The sequence below is a fragment of the Dama dama genome, chromosome 6 (assembly GCF_033118175.1).
Source record: "Dama dama isolate Ldn47 chromosome 6, ASM3311817v1, whole genome shotgun sequence".
NCBI lineage: Eukaryota > Metazoa > Chordata > Mammalia > Artiodactyla > Cervidae > Dama > Dama dama.
The window spans coordinates 43,521,261-43,542,412 of record NC_083686.1 but is presented as its reverse complement, the minus strand read 5'-3'; the positions used below and the strand labels follow the sequence as shown (position 1 = coordinate 43,542,412).

Sequence of the window (21,152 nt, the reverse complement as noted above, 5' to 3'; positions counted from 1 at the left end):
ATAAAACATGACTTAAGAGGGATTTATCCCAAAGATGCAAGGAATTTTCGCTATTTGCAAACCAATCAGTATAACACTACATTAACAAACTGAAGAATAAAAACCGCATGATCACCTCAATAAATGCAGAAAAGCTTCTGACAATATTCAACATCCATTTATGATAAAAAAAACTCCCCAGGTGTGTATAAAGGGAACATACCTCAACTTAATAAAGGCCATATATGACAAACACACAGCTAACATCATACTCAAAGGTGAAAAGCTGAAAGTATTTCCTCTAAGATCAAGAACAAGACAAGGATGCCCACTCAAGGTACTTTTAATCAACACAGTATTGGATGTCCTAGTCACAGCTATTGGACAAGCAAAGTAAGATGGCTGGATGGTATCACCGATTCAATGGACATGAATCTGAGCAAACTCCGGGAGAGCGTGAAGGACAGGGAAGCCTGGCGTGCTGCAGTCCATGAGGTCGCAGAGTTGGACACAACTGAGCAACGGACAACAGCAACAAACTGGAAAGGAAGAAGTAAGACCGTCACTGTTTGCAGACGACACGATACTATACACAAAATATCCCAGACACCAGCAGAATACTACTAGAGCTCATCAATGAATTTAGGAAAGTTGTAGGATACAAATTAACATACAGAAATCGGTTCCATCTCTATATACCAAAAGTGAATAATCAGAAAGAGGAATTAAGTATATAATCCCATTTTACCATTGCATCAAAATGATCAAAATACCTAGGTATAAACCTCCTTAGGGGTAATACACCTGTATTTGGAAAACCATAAGGCACTGATGAAAGAAACTGAAGACAATACAAACAGATGGGAAAATATACCGTATTCAGGGGCCGGAAGAATTAATGCTGTTAAAATGATCATACTACCAAGGAAACCTACAGATTCAATGCAGTCTTTATCAAATACCAAGGGCATTTTTCACAGATCTTTAAAATTTATATGGGAACACAAAAGACCCTAAGCAGCTAAAATATCCTGAGAAAGAAGAACAGATCTAGACAAATCAAGCTCCCTGACTTCAAACTATACTACAAAGCTACAATAATCAAAACTATGGCACTGGCAGAAAACATTAATGGAACAGAATAGAGAGCCCAGAAAGAAACCCACACATTTACAGTCAATTAATCTATGACAAAGGAGGCAAGACTATTAAATGGAGGGGAAAAAAATCTCTTCAATAACTGGTGCTGCAAAAACCAGACAGCTACATGTGAAAAAATGAAATTAGAACATTTTCTAATACCATATACACAAATTAATTCAAGATGGATTAAAGACATAAATATAAGACTGGAAACCATAAAACTCCTAGAGGAAAACATAGGCAGAACACTCTGACAGATATTGTAGCAATATTGTTTTGAATCTGTCTCCTAAAACAAAGGAAATAAAAGCAAAAATAAACAAATGGGAACTAATTAAGCTTAAAAACTTACGGATAGCAAAGGAAACCATCAACAAAATGAAAAGACAACCTACTGAATGGGAGAAAATATTTGCAAATGATACGACCAACTTGTGGTCATATCCAACATATATAATAACTCATACAGGTCAACATCAAAAGAAAAAAACCTGATTAAAAACTGGGCAGAAGACCTGAACAGAAAGGAAATGCAGATGACCAACAGGCTCATGATCCTCAACAACACTAATCACCAGGGAAGTACAAATACAAGCTACAATGAGATATCACGACACACAGGTCAGGATGGTTACATTAAAAAGAGCACAAGCAATCAATGAGATTGAGGAAGTGGAGAAACAGGGAATCCCCTGTTGAGGGAAATGTAAATTGGTGTAGCCACTGTGGAAAACAGTATGGAAGTATCTAAAAAAAGCTAAAAATAGAACTACCATATGACTCAGCAATTCCACCACTCTTGGATATATATATCTGAAAAACAAAAGCAACAACAAAAACACTAGTTCAAAAAAATATATGCATCCATCCCAATGTTCATATCAGTATTATATAATTGCCAAGATATGGAAGCAATTTAAGTGTCCTTCAACAGATGAATGGATTAAGAGGATGTGGTTTATGTATACAATGGAATACTACTCAGCCATAAAAGAACAAAATTCTGCCATATGCAAAACATGGATAGACTTGGAGGGTCATTATGCTGAATGAAATGAGTCAGAGAAAGATAAATATTTTGTATGATATCACTTTTACATGGAATCTAAAAAAATGAACAAGCTAGTAAATCTAACATAAAAGAATCAGACTGACAAATATAGAGAACCAACTAGTGGTTACCAGTGGGGAGAGGGAAGGGAGGAAGGGCAAAACAGTGGTAAGGGATTAAGAGGTACAAACTACTGTGTGTAGAATAAATAAGCTACAAGGATATATTGTGTAACACAGGGAATACAGCCATGTTTTAAAGGCATATAGCATTTAAAAACTGTGAATTTCTATATAATACTTATATAATATTGTACATCAGTTATATGTCAATAAAAATACATAAATACTTTCTACTTAAAATAGCCCAAATTTAGCTTCTATTGCTTGCCACCAAGAACTTTGGCATGTTTGATATTTGAGATTCTACTGGTCAATGAATGAACAAATGAAATGATACTACAGCTGTCTGCAGAATTAGGGGAAAGGTCAGCAACACAGTGTATAGCTGGAGTTGGCTGGAACGCTGGGGGCCATATCATTGACGGTCACTGTTCACTGGCTTCCTTGGTTCTTAGTGTAGTCTTAGCTCATGGCTCCCTCGTTACATTTCTTCTCCAGTAAACAGCCAGACTGATGTGGCTGCTCAGGGCTCCCATGGCTATAGAAGCAGAAGCTACCACATCTTCTTAAAATTTAGGCTCAGAAAGTGGCATAATATCACCATCACTGCCTTCTCTAAGTTAAAGCAAATCACAGCCTAGCCCAGGCGTAAGAGAAGGGGGAAGCACAGAGGGCATGGCTTCCAGAGAAGGTACTGGACCTGGAGGCAACTCAGGCCAGGCAAATGGAGTATGTACAAGCGAAGCGCCATGGGACGGAAAGAGCAGCATGAAGTGTTACAAGAAATCACGACACTTAAAAGCATACGAGGTTTTCTTCTTTCCTGTTTTTGCTGTGCTCCCCACCTTCAAACTACTGACAACAAAAACAGCTGCTACAGTAGTAAAATCTAATAAATTGAAAAATACAGGTGTAAAAAATATTAGTCAATGTTCATATATCAAAGATTGAGAAAAGAAGGTATATCAACTTGAAACAATACAGAGTAGATCTAGATATATAGTATTCTACATTGGTACTTTGTTCATTTAAAAATACTAAATTAAGGAAACTAATTTGATAAGTAGAGCTCCTTATCTTTGACAACATTTTGTTATGATTCTCAGTATAAAGGAGTGAATAGTGTTAATGTTAATTACATCACAGACTAAGTTTTTAACCCACCAAGTATATTTTGATCTTTTTTCCCAGAGGTCTTTTATAAAAAAACCAAAGTAGGACATCTATAGAAATCAGAAGAACATCGATATTCCTTTAATTAATAATTATAACAGGCATTAGGATGTGTTTTGTTCTATAATTCCTTGTAAAAGCATCTGTTGCTCCTATAGGAAGTAAAGTATGGTTGTTTTCCAATAAAGTGTAATAGACAAGCTTCTTAAACAAAATATAATCTTTAATATAAGACTATCCACAAGCTCAGTAATATAAAATATTTTCAAATATCTCAGGTATATTCTAAGGACTGCACTTCATTACCTTTGTCACCCGATAAATCCAGACAATAAACATAATTATTTCTACATCCAATAATAATCATTGATTCCCAGACCACAGGAGAAGAGAAAACTTCTCCAGGAAGTTCATACACACTTTGCAACTGTCCACTCTTAGATTCCAAGATCCACAGTTTCCCATCAGTAGATGCTGCTGCCAGTAACATTTCATTGGTATGGTTGTGGTTACGGAAAACAAAAGGCGTTGAATACACTCTTGAAGTAGTTTCAAATTTCCACTGGAGGTGACCTTTCATACTACAACAGTAGATAAAGCAGTCATGAGAACCAAAAAATATTTCTTGCTCTGATGCTGAGGTACATGGGGATGAAAAGATTGGTTCATTGGTAGAGAATTGCCAAACCTGAAGGGTGATAAAGGCAAAAATAATTCACTCATCTCATTTCAACAATTCTGTAGACTAAAGCTTTATGAAATTCTTAATAAAACGTGAGAGATGTAGGCTACTGAATGGTAAATATACATAGAGAAAATAATAGCTTTCTCTGAAAAGTAGCACCCTCAGATTAGACCTCTGTCCCAGTGATAAAATCTAACATAAAAAACACCAGTGCCCTTATTACATAAATCACCACTATATAATAATATAAATTCATTTCAAACCTCATCCAAAAGTCATTATTAATATGTTCAGACAATGATTTCTAAGATAAAACTGCACTGAGTTTCCAGTGTATCTTATTAAAACCTGTATCTTACTCTAGTCTCCCGATGTAGGAAGAAGGAGGTAAGTAAGCTGAGAGGAAAAGTTTATGTGCAGTAAGTTGAACTAAAGCTTTAAACAAAGAGCTATGAGTTGTGTGACTACACTGTAGATATATACTATTTGCTTATTTCAAAGCTACTATAGATTACCCTGTCAGCCAATATTTTAAAACACACAGGAAAAACAGGCATAAGTCTAAGGTAATGGTCACAAATCCATAGTAGCAGCAAAATAAAAAGAATGGGTATATTCATGATACATGGTGTGTAACCTCAATTTTCTTCCTGACTTGGACAAAATTACTTTAATCTTTCTTTGGCTCATTCAGAGAAGGAAAAAAAAAATGAGTAAGAACCTTTGCCTCTTCTAACTATTTAGAAATCTAAAGGTGAGAATATATTCAAATTACTTTCTAAATAAAAAATATTAAGTGGACTTAATAAAAGATTTCATCACAGGACTTCACTGGTGGTATAGTGGATGAGATTCTGCCTGTCAATGCAGGCAACATGGACTCGGATCTCCAATCTGGGAAGAGTCCACATGTTGCACGCAACTAAAGTCCATGTGCCACAACTACTGAGGCCGTTCTGTAAAGCCCTCAAATCACAACTATTGAGCCCCTGGGCTGCAACTACGGAAGCCTGAGTGCCCTAGAGTCTGTGCTCCTGGAGAAGAGACGCCGGCACTGCAGTGAAGAGCAGTCCCGCTCACCACCACAAGGGAAAGCCTGAGCACAGAAAGGAAGACCAACACAACCAAACACTTAAAACAACTTTAAAAGTTAGAGAAAAGACTTAAAAAAAAAGGTTTCATCACAAAATAACTGTTACACAGAACAAAAGAAACTGCCAGTGTATGAGGGACGGAAACAGAATGAAAGGCACCCGGAGCAATCACAGCCATTAATGGGCTAGCTTATGCTGGAGCTGGTAGACTCAAGTCCACAGAATAACCCCTCAAATCAAAAGCATAGAAGTTGTGCCGCAGTCACTTGTGGGTGAAGAAGGAGAGATTAGTATCCTAACGAAAGATCAGGAGCCTACCCTGCTGATCACGAGGCTGACGATGGAAACTCCATACAAAGTAAACTGGGTTCTGTAACAGATTTTGGTTTTCATAGAAAAAGCAGGGGTTTATTTCAATTTTCACAACCTGAACAGAGGTTATAATTAAGTTGGCTAAAAACTGGTTAACATTTTTAACATTGGACAAGAAGGATGGCAAAATTAAAACAATGTTTGGATAGAATCTTTTAAATCTATTACAGCATCATTCAAAATTTTAAAAATCCACAGGCTAACAATTAAAACAGAACTAGCTTTCAACACGATGGGTCAAAAAATGTTGTATAAAATTTTACTTTCGTCGTCACCGACTACTATGCCTTTGAGAAAGGTTAGTAAAACAGAACTAGACATTTTTTACCTGTTCTCCAAAGTGAGTAAAGCAGAGTAAATTTCCATCTACACAGCCAATAAAAATATACTGTAGGCAACACCGTGGAGAAGAAAAGAGTGGCTTTCCACAGGAATGTTTCCAAACTCTGTCCCCAGTGGCCTGGTATGGGCAAAACGTGATTCATAGCATTTAAATCATTCTACTCATCAATTACTTTTATAAAACAAATCCATAAACCTCCAAGAGGTAACATCAGAAAATGCTACAGCAGCATGCTGACTATTATAAGTGAAGCTTATATATTATAGCTTGATTACAAATGAAGCTAGTGTATATACACAGCTATAAAATTAATGAGTGCTATTTATGAGAACTGAGATAAAAACCTGCAATGAAACCAGGAAACAAATAACTAGCACATAAACTCTCTCCTTAGAATGGACACAAAGTTCTTGATAGAACTGAGAACATTCTGCCAATTTAAAAAATTGATAAAAGATATAACACAGAACTTAGATTTTTCTCAAGGCTCTAGACTTCATGTCAATCATTTTAGTGAATTCTGATCCAGGACTGTGTGGACTACATCTAGTTGAGGTCTACTTTGAATTTTCAGAATTCCAAGCAAAAGTAAAAAATATTAAAGAAAAACAGGTAATAAAATCAGTAAATATTATTGTATGCTTACAGGATTTACAGCCAGTAAAAGTCCTCCCAGTGTAGCAAAATACAAGTGATATGGAATCAGGCTCAAACAAGGAGAAGAAAAAACAGTTCCTCCACATTTCAGCTTCCAAACACACTTCTTTTTCTGTAAATAAGAAAGTAAAATTTTAAAAAGCGCAAAAAATAAAGCCAATTAATTGGTTTCTGAGGGTGATTCACAAAATCAATATATCCTGTCTCTTTTAAAGTTGTGTGTGTCTACCCAGTTAATATAATTTTTATTTTTAGTATAAAAGTAACACATACATACTGTGGAGAATCAAGTTAGTATAAAAAGAAGGCAAAAGGCAATACCCAGAGATTACTACTAACATTTTAGCATTTTTGCCTTGTGATCTTTTTGGCGCGCGCACACACACACACACACACACACACACACACAGTTTAATATACCTGAGATCATTCTGAATACCATACACTTTGCATATAATTTAGCTCACTTATTCTGTAAAATTTGTTAAATATTACATTAATGGATCATATCCCATACGAACATAAAACATTCTCTCTCTGCCCTATTTGTAACTAATTTCTTGGTAGTATAAACAACTTGGAAATAAGATATTCTGGTGCTTACATTTGTCCATGTTTCTGATTATTTTGCAATGAGCGATTCCTAGAATTTTACTGAGTCAAAGGATATGAAATTGTTACCTATTCAAATTGTCAAACTGTCTTCCTCAAAAGCTTACCTCCCATCATTCTCATCAGCATTTAATGTTACCCTCTAAGCTAATTTGCTTCTCTATCATTAAAGTTTTAAATTTTCATTCCTTTGATTCTTAAACATACAAAATACTTACATACATTTACTAGTCATTTCTTCTTAAGGGTCCTGTCCATTTATATCCTTTGTTGAGTATTTTTCTATCTGGACCGTTATATTTTTCTTATAGATTTATATTTGCTTTTAATTTCATTTATACTTATGAGTTTTAACTATGTCATATTTGTTTCAAAATTTTTTCCCAACTTAATTTTTTAATTTTATCATTCTTAAATTTTAAAATTTTATGTAATCAGGTTCTTATATAAAATATCTTATTGATATTTTTGTGATTCTCTTCTTTCTGTTGTTGATGATAAATTCTAACTTCTTTATATTTCAAAACTCTGAGCAGCAAATCTGTGAAAATTTGGTAAGGAAGTTAAAAATATCTTAAGAGATTAAGGCTGTTAATTAACCCCTTAATCTTCCCAGATCACAAACTTGGAAAATAGTTAATACCTGTTCCCCTAGTCAACACCACCTGATAATTTCAAGCTCTTCTATTTATGCTTATGGTGTAAAGCTGACGAACTGAATTCTTACATATATATCCAAAGCATATGCATGCTGGTCATGAGATCCAATGTAAAGAAGTCCTGTGGTTGGATCCACCGTTGCTGAGCTTTTGACAGCATCCTCAGTAGTAAACATCCAGTATTTTTCTCCACTATTACTTTTCAGAACATAAACTAACCCATTATAACAGCCTGTTGGCAAACAAAATATTAAAGATGAGATTTAGATATGTCACTGGAAAATAATTCTTTGGCTTAAACCATGACAACATATATTCGATGCTCTTCATGTGTACTTATGTTTGGCTCTATGTTTGGCTCAGATTTACATTTCAGCAAGACAGAAACGGACAGTAACCACTTATGTAAAAAAACCTTTTCAGTAAGTACACCTTACATTTTCAAGGTACTATGAAGTGCTTCACTACCAAGAAAACAATGAACATGAGCATGCTGCAGCAGAAAGAGGCCGTGGCAGACCTGGATTCAGATCTTGTCATGGCCATCCTTTGGGCAAATCATCTAGCATTGCTGGGCCTCAGATTATTTTTCTGCTGAATGTGGATACAACTACATCCAGGATTATTGTGATAATTAGGATAAATGCCCAGTACATAAAAAGTGTTCAATAAATGCTAATATTGGGACTTCCCTGGCAGTCTAGTAGTGGTTAAGATTCTGCGCTTCCAATGCAGGGGGGGCAGGTTTGCTCCCTGGTTCAGGAAACTGAGATCCTGCATGCCGCGTGGCACAGCCAAAAGAAAAAGAAATGCTGGGCTTCCCTGGTGGTCTAGTGGTTAAGAATCTCCTTGCCAATGCAGGAGACACAGGTTCCATACCGGGTTGAGGAGGATCTCAATACCACAGAGCAGCTAAGCCCATGCGCCACTGCTGAGCCAGTGCCTCTAGAGCCTGGGAACTGCAACTGGAGAAGACCAAGTGCCCAAGAGCCAGTGCGCCCCAAGAGAAGCCTGCACACCACAATTAAGAGCAGGCCCTGCTCACTGCAACTAGAGAGAGCTGGCGTGCAGCAATGAAGCCTCAGTGCAGCCAAATAAATAAATCCTTTTTTTAATAAATAAATCTTAAAAAGAAATGTTAAAATTAACAATATGAATATTCACTGGAAGGACTGATGCTGAAGCTCCAATACTCTAGCCACCTGATGTGAAGACCCGACTCACTGGAAAAGACCCTGATCCTGGGAAAGATCAAAGGCAAAAGGAGAAAAGGATAGCAGAGGATGAGATGGTTAGATGGCATCGCCAACTTCATGGATGTGAATCTGAGCAAACTCCAAGTGATAGTGAAGGACAGGGGAGCCTGGCATGCTACAGTCCATGGGGGTCACAAAGAGTTGAACACAACTCAGGAACTTAACAAATGTTTACTAACTTTTTATCTTATGGAGGATACTACTGTTAGAATTTTATTCCTATTAACTCATGTAATCCTCACAGTGAAGTGTGACTATATGCACATTATATAGAGGACAAAACTGAAGCACAGAGGGTTAAGTTATAGGCAAGTTATGGGCAAAACTACTCAAGTAGTAAGTGGCAGAGCAAGGATTTGAATTCAAGAAGTCAAGCTCCAGAGCCTATTGTCTTGACAACTATAGTAGACTGATTTTTCCAAACTGCTGCTGGGATGAGAAGACAGAGCAGGAGTCTCTGACTTGCTGTGGCCAAAAAAACCCCTCCAATTGGAAGTGGGAGTGGTCAAAATCTACAAAGTAAAGGTCACTCAAGTTTCTGGAGGGCATGTAAGTCAGGGGAAGTGAAATCCAGGCATTGGCCCAACACTCTGGGTGGTTCCACCTATGATTATAACCACTGCTGCCCACTTGAGGCCCAATTTCCAGAGTATCTGCTATGCTTTCTTCTGGCAGTTACTGCTCAGAAGGGAAAGGACAGCCTACTTAGTGAAGATGAAGAGAAATGTCTTATATAGTGGACTACACCAGGAACAGCTGGGTAATGAGAAAGTTCTTTCAGTTCGGCTCCAGAAGAAAATGTTTTGTGACCTTGGGTTAGGCAAAGATCTCCTGAATATGACATCAAAAGCAGGATCCATAAAAGAAATTATAAAGTAGACTTCATTGAAATTAAGAACTTCTCCTCAAAAGACACTGTTAAGGGACTTCCCTTATGGTCTAGTGGTTAAGACTTCGGGCTTCCTCTGCAGGGGGCATGGGTTTGATCCCTGGTCAGAGAACTAAGATCCTGCAAGCAGGGACAAAAAGCAGATCAGTGGTTGGTGGCAGGGATAGGAGGAATGACTATAAGGTGAAACAGAAATTTTTTGGAGCAATGGACTCTTAATTGTGGTAGTGGTTACATGATAGTGTGCATCTGTCAAAATACAGAACTGTATACTACTGAATATAAACCATACATTAGTAAAATAAAAAAAAAAAAGTACTAAGTGATAGTTACCAACACTGAATTGTATATTTGAAAACTGCTGAGAGTGAATCTTAAAAGTTCCCATCCCAGGAAAAGAAAATGGTAACTATATCAGGTGATGTAGGCTAACTAGACTTATTGTGGTAATTGTTTTGCAATATACACACACATCAAATCATTATATTGTATACCTTAAACTAATAAAACGTCATATGTCAATTACATCTCAATGAATCTGGAAAATTTGTAAAAAAAAAAAAAAAGGACTAAGTGACCACCATGCGCCACAAGCTTTGGGTAGACACTTGGGATGCAAACAATAACCTCAATGACCTGACTTTCACGGACGAGGGATTACTCAAATTCATATGTATAACTGAAAGTTTCCTGTAGCGAAATTCACAAAATATAGGTTTTCAATAGGAAAGGATCAAATTTAGATTCAAGTAGATCCTAGCCAGGATAACTTAAGTAGGGAGATATATTCCTAAGTATTTAGACTGAAAAGCTTTGGTAAACAGAGTCCATGAGCACTAAAGTAAAACTTAATGTAGTTTGGGGGAGGGGTAAAAAGAGAGTGATAGTCAAGGAGACATTATACTTGAACCCCCATATCTCTGTAAAGTCAAGTCACTTGCACCTTAAGGAAATGGAGTAGCAGTTCATAGCTAACACTCAATGAGCACTCAGTCCGGCCCTGAAAGTGTTAGTCGCTCAGTTTTTTTGCAATCCCATGGACTATAGCCCGCCAGGCTCCTCTGTCCATGGAATTTTCCAGGCAATACTGGAGTGGGTCAGCATTCCCTTTTCCAGGAGATCTTTCCAACCCAGGGACTGAACCCAGGTCCCGTGCATTACAGGCAGATTCTTTACTGTCTGAGCCACCAGGCATGTACTAAAGGATTCACAAGCAATTATCACATTTAATCCTCTCAGAAGCTCTACGATCATTGTGGTAGTTTTAAAATATATCTACAAGTTCTTTGATACTCTTCCTTTCAAGAGGTGGAGCCAATTCCCCTCCCTTTGAGTGGGGGCCAGACTTAACAATGTGCTTCTAATAACAGAATAAAGCATGAATGATCATTTACAACTTTAGACACTAAAAGTACTGCATTTTTCCTCACTCACTCTCTTGGGTCACTCAGAGAGAAGCCCATGGGGCAAGAAACTGAAGCTTCCTGCCAAAACTCAGCAAAGAACTGGTCTTGCGTTAGCTGCACTGTGAGTAAGCCATCTTGGAAGCGGATTTCACCAGCTCACGTCAAGCCTTCACATGGTTGCAGCCACAGGAGAAAGCCTGCGCCACAACTTTCAGCTGCGCTCCTCTAAATTCCTGATCCACACAAACTGTGAAATAATGAGTGTTTATTGCTCTAAACCACTGAGTTTGGGAATAATCTGTGATGCAGCACCATGTTTTATTTATTATGCCCATACACTCATGAGAAAACTGAAGTTCTAGGGAGTTCCACAACTTGTTGAAGGTCACAGAGCGGGTAACAGCCTTAGAGCTAGGTTCAAACCCAGAAACTCTGACCCAAGGCCCACACTGTGAATCAGCATGTAATTATAATTCTTTGACAGAAACCAAACCCACTATACACAGGTTTTTTAAATTTAACTTGGCCCTACTGGTATTTTCTTATGGTAATTCCATTTAACTCTATAAACCTCAAATGCAGAAACTTACCCACTACAATAAAGTTTCCACAGTTAGATACACATGCTGAGGATTCAATGCGGTCTCCTAAAATCTGTTCCCATTTCAATTTTCCAGAGTAAAGGTCAACTGCCATCATTATACGAGAATGGGAGCCAATGTACACAGTTGCAGATGACTTATCAATAGCTGGTATTACAACCAGAGGGGAGGCATCCACACATTTGCCTGTGTCTGACCTCCACCTCACACGAAACTCCATTTTCTCAGCCCTAATCACAGGTGTCTCCTCTTCAGAAACTTCTACAACACAGGATGGATCTTCTGACTTCCCAATAAGAGGTGGAGTATTTAGGCTTTCTCTATTTTGAATGTCAGTCTGTGAAATTAAATCAGAAGGATACGCTGAAGGGCAATGTCCCAACTTAGTTAAATACCTATCAGTTTTCAAAGACAAAATCTGACTCCCTCTGCTCAGTGCAATAAAAGCATTGATCTCATTGTCACAATTTAAAGGCACGACAGATTCCTGATGTAAAGATTTTCCATTGGTTTCCTCTTGAATAACATCACTGAATTTTCTTTTCATGGCATGATTCTTGCTAAGTGTCAGATCTTTATCTGGAAACACTGTTTGAAGGATGTGATTGTAAATCTCTAAAATAGAACTGCTGAGAATAATTTCCAGAAGCCCAGGTACTGATGTGCCAACAAGGTTTTCAATCTCACTGAGGAGCCGTATGGATTTCAAGGAATCTCCACCACTATTTAAGAAGAGTGACTCATCAGGAATCTTCAAAGCATCTTCTGAGAGACTCAGAACAGACTACAGATTGGAGAAGGGAGAAATACATTGATGTTCAAGGCCTAAAACCAGCACTTACAGTAATATAAGTGACAGTACTTACATTATTGAGATGAACAAAAAACACACAAAATAAATTTTAACATGATTTTCTATATAGTAAAGGAGCCCCTCATCATCCTACCAACAGTGTGACAAGCCTACCCTAGGACTGCAAATTATACTTCCCTTTAGAGCAGTTTTTCTACCCATACAATAGGAAATCAAATTATAAAAACATCTGATTTACTAATTATAAAACCCACAATATATATATAAAACCCATAATAATATCTGATATTTCTATAATATAGGGATAGTTATTTTCATTAACTTCACATATATATATCAGAATTATTTTCCACGAATCTAAAAATGAAGTGGGTAGTATTTTTATTTAGATATCCTCTATTTTTTAGATAAGACTATACAAATACATCTTTCTTTTAGAAAACTCCATATTTTAAGAAAAATTATACTGACCTATAAATCAAAGGTAAATATATATATTTCAAAAAAAGTTTTTGATTGTTTATATATGTGTGTGTGTGTGTGTGTGTGTATAAATAATATAAATTCCCTTAAGCAGAAACATACACATCATTGAAACTCATGGAATAATGATGTTAAAGCCTTTATACCACAGGCTGTGGCACAGCAAGACTGGGCTATTTTCTCTACTTGGACAAGTATAACTGTACTCAACTACCTTCTCAGGGAAAACTTACGTCAAGAGAAGTTTTGTCTACTTGTGCCTTTTATGACTACTACCTAACTTCCGATAAATCTCTATACAGGGAGCTTAATCTAATCTTGCATTACAGAACCTAACTTTTATTTTAATACAAAGTGAATAAACAAAGCTATGCTACTTAACATCTGGACAGCAGTTAACATTCTTAGAAAATTTTATCAGACTTATTAGGATGCTACATTCCCCAAAGATATACAATGACTTCTTTATAACAACAAATTTGTATCTTAAAAGTTGTACCTTCCACAAATGGTGTAATTTTTCCCAAAGTTCCTCTTTTCCATTGAGCTTACACTCAGACTTCAAGTTTATGTAGTTTAAATATATCTTATTTAACTCAGAAACATCAACTTTGCCTTAATATAAAAGAAAAAACAACTTTTAAATTTCAGCTTGAACCCTTCATATCTTCATTAGTCACAACAGACACATTTTTCATTGTTAAGGTTAGAAATCCTATAGAATAGTTTGTCACAGAAAATCAATAATAAAGAAAGCAGCCTCATGCTACCCAGAATGTAGTATCAGATAAGAAGAAAGGAGGGGTTAATGTTCATTTCATTTAAAGAGTTAAAGAAATAGTACTATTTATTAAGCAATTACCACATCTTGAAATAAATACTAAAGATAAAATTGGGAAAGTAATAGAATTTGGTGATTAAGAGTACATGTTTTGAAGTCAAACAGTTCTCAATAGAATTTCAACTCTAACTAGCAATGTGATTTGGGGAAAACTACTTAACCTCTTAAGCCTTATTTTTCATATCAGAAAATGGGAATAATACCACCTACTCACAGGATTTTCTGAGATAAAATGAATTACTTTTACAAAGTATTTAATAGAGGGTCTACCACAATATATATTAGTATTACTTATAACAATAAGGATTTAAGTGGTCTTTAAACTAGTTATGAACACAATTACAATCATTTGGCATTGAAACAAAGCAGCTTCAAATTATTTTACCATGAGATGTAAATGGCAGAGAATTAATTAACACAAGCTCATCTGGGACTGCATGACTTGGAAGATGTTTCTGCAGTTCTTCAAAGATGTAATCCTTTACTAAATCATTTTTAGTCACCATGAACAAAATCAATTTTTCCTGGTTATACCATGTAACTGCACAAGACTCCACTTGTTGAAGACCTTCAGCAACCTATGAGAGAGATTATCCAAATCTGCCAATGAGGACATTTACAAGTAAACTTCCTAAATGCTCTGAAATCAACAGTCAAATTAAATTCTCTAGAGATTTTTAAAAAATTGTTTCCTACTATCACTATTACCAGCACACAGGGTTCTTAATGTTTTCCAAAAACAATAGCTCCCAGAGCAAAATAAATTTACTTTCAGTTATAAACATCCATTTTGTCACTTATTTAAAAAGAAAACTCTCTTCAACACGACAGTAAAGTATACAATGAATTATCCATGTCTTCTACTGTAATTCATCATTAATACAAAAGTCTGAGGTTTAAATAATACTGATAGAGAACCCTGGCAAAGCAAATTAGTTATGGCTGCCTCTAATACCTATGTATGTTAATAGATATTTAATATTTAAACATTTCTACCTGTTGTACAAGTTCTAGGTTAAGACGTTTGCCATGACGTTTGATCTGACTGTCCTTTCGTCCCAAGAAAAATATCTCTCCATCTTTTATAGTCACAAAGTCTCCTGTGGCTCTCATTGTGCCAAGTGGGACCGTCATTTCGCCATCGAGAAAACATACTCTATTTCTGCCACCTTCACAAGATATAAACACCAATGTAATAAAAATATCTAGGGAAAATTAAAACCATGAAATCAGAACATTTTCAAAAGCTCACTTACTAAGTTTAAAAGTTTTAATATATATATATAAAATTGCGGACTCACTTTTAAATGTTATCGGATAAAATTACATACAATAACAACCTTAGTAGAATAAGCAAAGAGATAAAATTATTTCTAAAAATATATATATGTGATTAAGAACATTTTAAAAATAATTTTAAAATTTTAAATATTCTAATTAAATAAAATTCAGGCTATAAAAGAAATACAAAGCAAGTTACAGTTCCTAAATTGCTTTTCTATCTTCCCTTAGAGTATTAGGCACAGTTATCTAAAATAATCATGTAACTGATTAAATGTTTCATTGACTGTGAGGATGAGATTAAAAATTACCATCACTGAAAAGAATACTAGACTTAAGAAAAACTGAGGAAAGAATAAAATTAACACAGACTTTTTTTCTTGGAAAAAAAAAATCATTCCCAATCAACAAATGTAAAACAACCTAAAAATACTTGGCCATTGCCTTCTTGAATTGTGACACCATTAGTATCTCTGACTTCAACTACTGTTCCAAGCAGTGGAAATCCCAGTTGTACAGGCAATTCACATCTATGAAACACAACAACCCAAACCAAATTTTAAAATTTTCACTTGAATAGAATATTCACCAATGTATTTAAATCACACTGTACCAAATGAAGAAAAAAAAGTTTCTGTTATAATTCAAAGACTGCCAAGTGGAAAAGGTTAGGTGTAAAAGTTATCTGTTTAGTTACAAAAAGCTTTAGCAGAATCTGTAGTATCAGTTTTCTAAATTCCCAGCATAGAATTCTAGATAAAACAGTGGTGCTAAAATAATGACCCCAGTGCCTATCAAGAACACTATTTGTGTTAAGATACTGGAAAAATACCCTCTCTCTACTCTTTGTAGTAACTGAAACTCATACTTCAAAGTAGAGTTAAGAATCTTCTCTGGAATCCTGTAGAAAGTCGCCCAACTTGATACCTCTGTGATGCCATAAATATTAAATATTTGTGTTTTATTGCCTACTCCTCTCCAGCTTTTGAGGACAGTTAATGATGGAAATGCTTCACCACCAAGGGCCAATATGCGAAGAGAAGTACTGGTGGATAAAACAGTTGACTTGATGAGATGAGATCCAAATCTTCTAAGCAATGTTGGCGTTGCCTGTAAATACATCAAAAATAAACTATTTTTTCCCCTTCACTTCTTTAAAAAAAGAATTGTAGTAATTAGTTCAAAGTTTAACATTAGGAGTTCACATGGAAATTAAGGCTATGTTTTCTAAATGGCAAATCGTATTTGGAAAACTACTGAAGCACATTACCTTTTTAATGTGGATATAAATTTTGCTTTAGTAAAAAACTTAAGCACAGTATTGTTTCATTATGCAATTTATAGACAAAAAGGTTTAAAGATAAAAACAACAAAATCTATAAAATAATTTACATTTCCTCTTTCATTATTTCTATGTAGAAAAAGTATATAAAGTGTTTTTAAAATGTGCTTAAGCAGCACAGTGAGTAAAGACCTTAAAAAAGAACTTTATTAAGATAATACTGACATATAAATTATACATGTTTAACGTGTACAAATTTTGAGATATATTGTTGGTGAAACCGTCACCACAATCCAGATAACGAAAATATCCTTCAGCCCTAAAATTACCTATGTACCATTATAATTCTACCCTCCAACTAGACCCCTCCTCCAGTCAACTGCTGATCTATTTTTTGTCACTTATGGTCAGCTGTCATTTTTTAGAATTTTATAAAATGGAATCATACAACAAGTATTATTATAAGCTGGCTCCTTTCATCCTACATTGAGTGAAAATGCCTTGTGATTCATGATATATGTATCAATAGTTCATTCTTTTTCGTCTCAGTCTACTCAGGGTGCTATGACAAAATACTGTAGACTGGGCAGGATATAAACAACAGATATGACCCGCTGACTTGTCCTACACATGCAGATCTGGACTATGTAAACTACCAACATGTCACTTAAATGTATAACTTTCCGTCTCAAAAATGTATGTAACTGTGCTTTGACTTCTAACAGGCAGAATAGTCCTCAGATCTTTCTGAAAAACTGTCTCCTGGGCTATAATCCTCACGTTGGCTCAAATAAAATTCTCTATTTCTTTCTTAGATTGACTAATTTTCCATCAACACATTTTACATTTCCTGAGACTTGTTTCATGGCCTAGCATACACTCTATCCTAGGAAATGTTAAATTTACTTGAAAAGAATGTGTACTCTGAATTTGGTGGATAGTGCTCTGCATATGGAATTTGGTTGAGAACGTTCAAGTCTTCTTTAAAATATGTGCACTGATTTCTGTCTCGTTTTTCATTTAATTACCGAAAATAGGGTATTCAAATTTCAAACCATTGAGTCAATTTGTTTTTCCTTTTAGTTCTGTCCATTTTTGCTTCATGTAGTTGGAACCTCTAATTTTAGGCAAATATCATCTTGTTTATATAACAATGTACTTCTTGATGTACTGACCATTTTTTATTGTTATGAAATGCTTTGTTGTGGATTTTTTGTTTGCTTATTTGTTTGTAACTTGCCAGGCTAAATGTGAATTCTGTCTCCCTTGTGATATGTGGCCACTAGTGTTGCGGCTTAGTTGACTTTTAAAATACATATTCAGGAATTCCCTGGAGGTCCTGTGGTTAGGACTCTGCTTTCATTGCTGAGGCCCAGATTCAATCCCTGTGCGGGAAACTAAGATTCCACAAACTGTGCAGTACAGCCAAGAAATAAATAATACAATACATATTCTATTTTCAAGTCTTACTTCCTTACGGTCACCTTGTGTCTATATAGCTCAGAAGTCAACCAATGATTAGACAGATTGTCTATACAGATGAACCCGGGAATGGACTGATGTTGTTACTCAGTCACAAAGTTGTGTCCGACCAAGTTGTGTCCAACTCTTTGTGAACTGCAGAAAGCCAGGCTTCTCTGTCCCTCACCATCTCCAGGAGTTTTCCCAAGTTCAAGTCCATTGAGTCAGTTACGCCATCCAACCATCTCATCCTCTGTCGCCCCCTTCTCCACTTGCCCTCAATCTGTACCAGCATCAGGGTCTTTTCCAACGAGTTGGCTCTTCACATCAGGTGGCCAAAGTATTGGAACTTCCAGATTCAGCATCGGTCCTTTCAATGAGTATTCAAAGTTGATTTCCATTAGGATTGACTGATTTGATCTCCTTGCTGTCCAACAGACTCTCAGGAGTCTTCTCCAGCATCACAGTGCAAAAGCATCAATTCCTTGGCACTGTGCCTTCTTTATTCAAAACTAAGTCATTTTTAAGTTTAATCCAGCCTGTATTTTCCACAGGCCTTTTTGTATCTCTTATGTGCATGCATGAAGCCTCGGTGTCAGCCAGCAATGTGCTTGCCCTCCTCACCACTGAAACTTCAGGCCACAGACTCCCATTTCTACTGCAAAACTCAACAGTTTTTAAAAACATAACCACTTTGCAGATAGTTGTACGTCTATAGTTGATTTCCAAGTGTGGAAATGGCTATTTTTGTCAATTTTGTCGAGCTTTATAGTTGCTTTTTGGGGAGAAGATTTGCCAGTCTCCTCACTTGGCCATTGGTCACAGGTTCCATATAAGTATTTTTAAATGGTTTCTTTCAATAAAAGCTAAAAGGACAACCTGAATTTTAATTCAGGGAGGTTATTTAAGGTTATGGCATGTCAAAATATTTAAGTAGTAGCTTGACCCTACACCCCAGCATGTAATTATTGTTAAGTCAAGTTCTTAATTGTCCCACCAAAGTCTTATCACAAGGAAAACCTCCTGTCAAAAGGATGGCTGAGGGCTTCCCTGGTGGCTCATGACCCAGGAATATCCTACACGCCGCAAGGCAACTAGGCCCATGCCCACAACTCGGGCCTGTGTTCTACAGCCTGGGAGCCGCAACTCCCGAGCCCGCATCCCCTACGGCCCATGCTCTGCAACGAGAGAAGCCACTGCAGTGAGAAGCCCACGCACTGCAGCTAGAGAAAAGTCTGGCAGCAATGAAGACTCAGAACAGCCAAAAATAAAAATGATGGCCAAATGGTTCTGTTCTCCACTTTCAATAAGGTGAATCTGAAATATTCTGGTCTAATTTCTAGTGTTAAGTATAATGTCAACTTTGAACTCTATAAATGAATGCACAACTATCAATGTTCAGCAAGGTAAAGCACAGTAACACTTTTCAGATATTCATATAAACTGAAATTATGAATTTAGTGGCACAATACAACTCAATATCCTTTGCAACCAATTGTCATAGGCATAGGAAAACAGGACTTAGCAAATGACAGGGGGGAAAAAGCAATTAGAAAATGTTACAGTTTCTTCTAAATTGTCTAAGTAGAAATTCACATAAAAATGAAAAACACATAGTGACAATTCGGTAGCTAGAAACCTAATATTCTGCTCTAACTAAAATGTTTCACTTTTAAAAGGCATCAAATTGAAATAATGTAACACTGTTATCTAGAGTATGCAAAAAATGCCCAAATATACTGTAGGTTTGTGAGAAACCAAATATTGAGCCTTCATAAGAGAAAACTCTTTACTCCTGAAATAAAGAGGTTCTTAATTTCCTCAAACACTTAGTCCATCTCACTTTGGGGCCTTTCTCCCCCACAATAATTCAAGATATTGCATTTTGTTTTCATTTTTAAAACTTTAATAGCAAAAAAAAAAAAAAAAAAAACTTTAATAGCATATATTCTCTTTGAAAGCTTTTAAGACCCTTGCTTAGTATCCATTTAGATTTGGACAAGGTTATTAGTAAATAATATCTGTACAAGGAGCCCTTACAAAGTCAAAGGTCATCTGCTAATAATATTTCTAGTAAGTATATACTGTGAGTTATATCAAATCATAAGGACATTATATGTGAAAACTGCTGTATTTTGGGAACAGAGTTAGTAAGTATATATCCATTTCTCAGAAGGATCTATGATCCCAAAAAGGTTAAAAACCAGTGCTAAAGTAAATTTATCTGAGATTGTGCCAAAACATTAAGCAAGGGGATCAGATTTAAAGAGGCATAACATACTGACGACAAGCAAGGGAAGTTTCCTTTCTCTAAGTAACTATCACTCAAATCTATTAAGGAACTTATTATATTTTCCCTGAAAAATTATGCTCCTTGAATTTTATAGGAAAATAAAAGCTATATTAAAATCTTGCCCAGGTTCACAGAATAATTCACCAACAGATGAGAAAATTTATATCAGTGATACCCAGCAAGTCACATTGCTATAATGATTTCATTTATGTATCTACATCTATACCTATATATATATGAGTTTTTTTAATAGGATGAAAAACACATTGCCCAAAAAGAAAGTCAGCATCAAATTTTGTCTCTGGGGAAGAAATTTAATGTCCTCTGAAGTCTCATTTTTAAAAATTTTGATTTATCATGATCTGCATATAATTCTATTAATTAACCACTTAACAATGAAATATCTTAAGGCTAGTGTACCAGTCACATACTTTCAGATATATTTTTAAAATCTTTTAAAATGCCAAATTTAAAAAATATTTGTTTTTTTAGGTTAATATAAATATACTGAGGTAAAAATCAGAAAATCTAAATTTCTAAGTCAATTATAATTTAACTTACTTAAACCAATTTTTAGTGGGAAAAAAAGTAAATTCAAAGCTTTAAGAAAGGAGAGGCGTGTCTCAACAGGTTTGAGTAAAAGTTGAGTTCCTT

The 21,152-nt window shown here is 35.7% G+C and overlaps 1 protein-coding gene across 5 annotated transcripts in view; it reads right to left on the bottom strand.

Annotated features, from left to right (window-relative positions):
- Positions 1-3,523: 3,523 nt before the first annotated feature.
- The window catches only part of AASDH (aminoadipate-semialdehyde dehydrogenase), a 28,692-nt gene continuing 11,063 nt past the window's right edge, over positions 3,524-21,152 (bottom strand). For 2 of the 5 annotated variants that reach the window (XM_061145899.1, XM_061145900.1), the window contains exons 6-15: positions 16,295-16,572; positions 15,886-15,992; positions 15,178-15,350; positions 14,567-14,759; positions 13,840-13,955; positions 12,032-12,827; positions 7,959-8,122; positions 6,609-6,731; positions 5,948-6,079; positions 3,524-4,156 (exon numbers count right to left, since the gene is read on the bottom strand). In XM_061145899.1, the coding sequence (XP_061001882.1) occupies positions 3,743-4,156; positions 5,948-6,079; positions 6,609-6,731; positions 7,959-8,122; positions 12,032-12,827; positions 13,840-13,955; positions 14,567-14,759; positions 15,178-15,350; positions 15,886-15,992; positions 16,295-16,572 (2,496 nt within the window). In that variant the 3' untranslated portion in view covers positions 3,524-3,742. The remainder of the gene's footprint in view (positions 4,157-5,947; positions 6,080-6,608; positions 6,732-7,958; positions 8,123-12,031; positions 12,828-13,839; positions 13,956-14,566; positions 14,760-15,177; positions 15,351-15,885; positions 15,993-16,294; positions 16,573-21,152) is intronic. The other 3 variants (XM_061145903.1, XM_061145901.1, XM_061145902.1) reach the window with 3 other exon arrangements.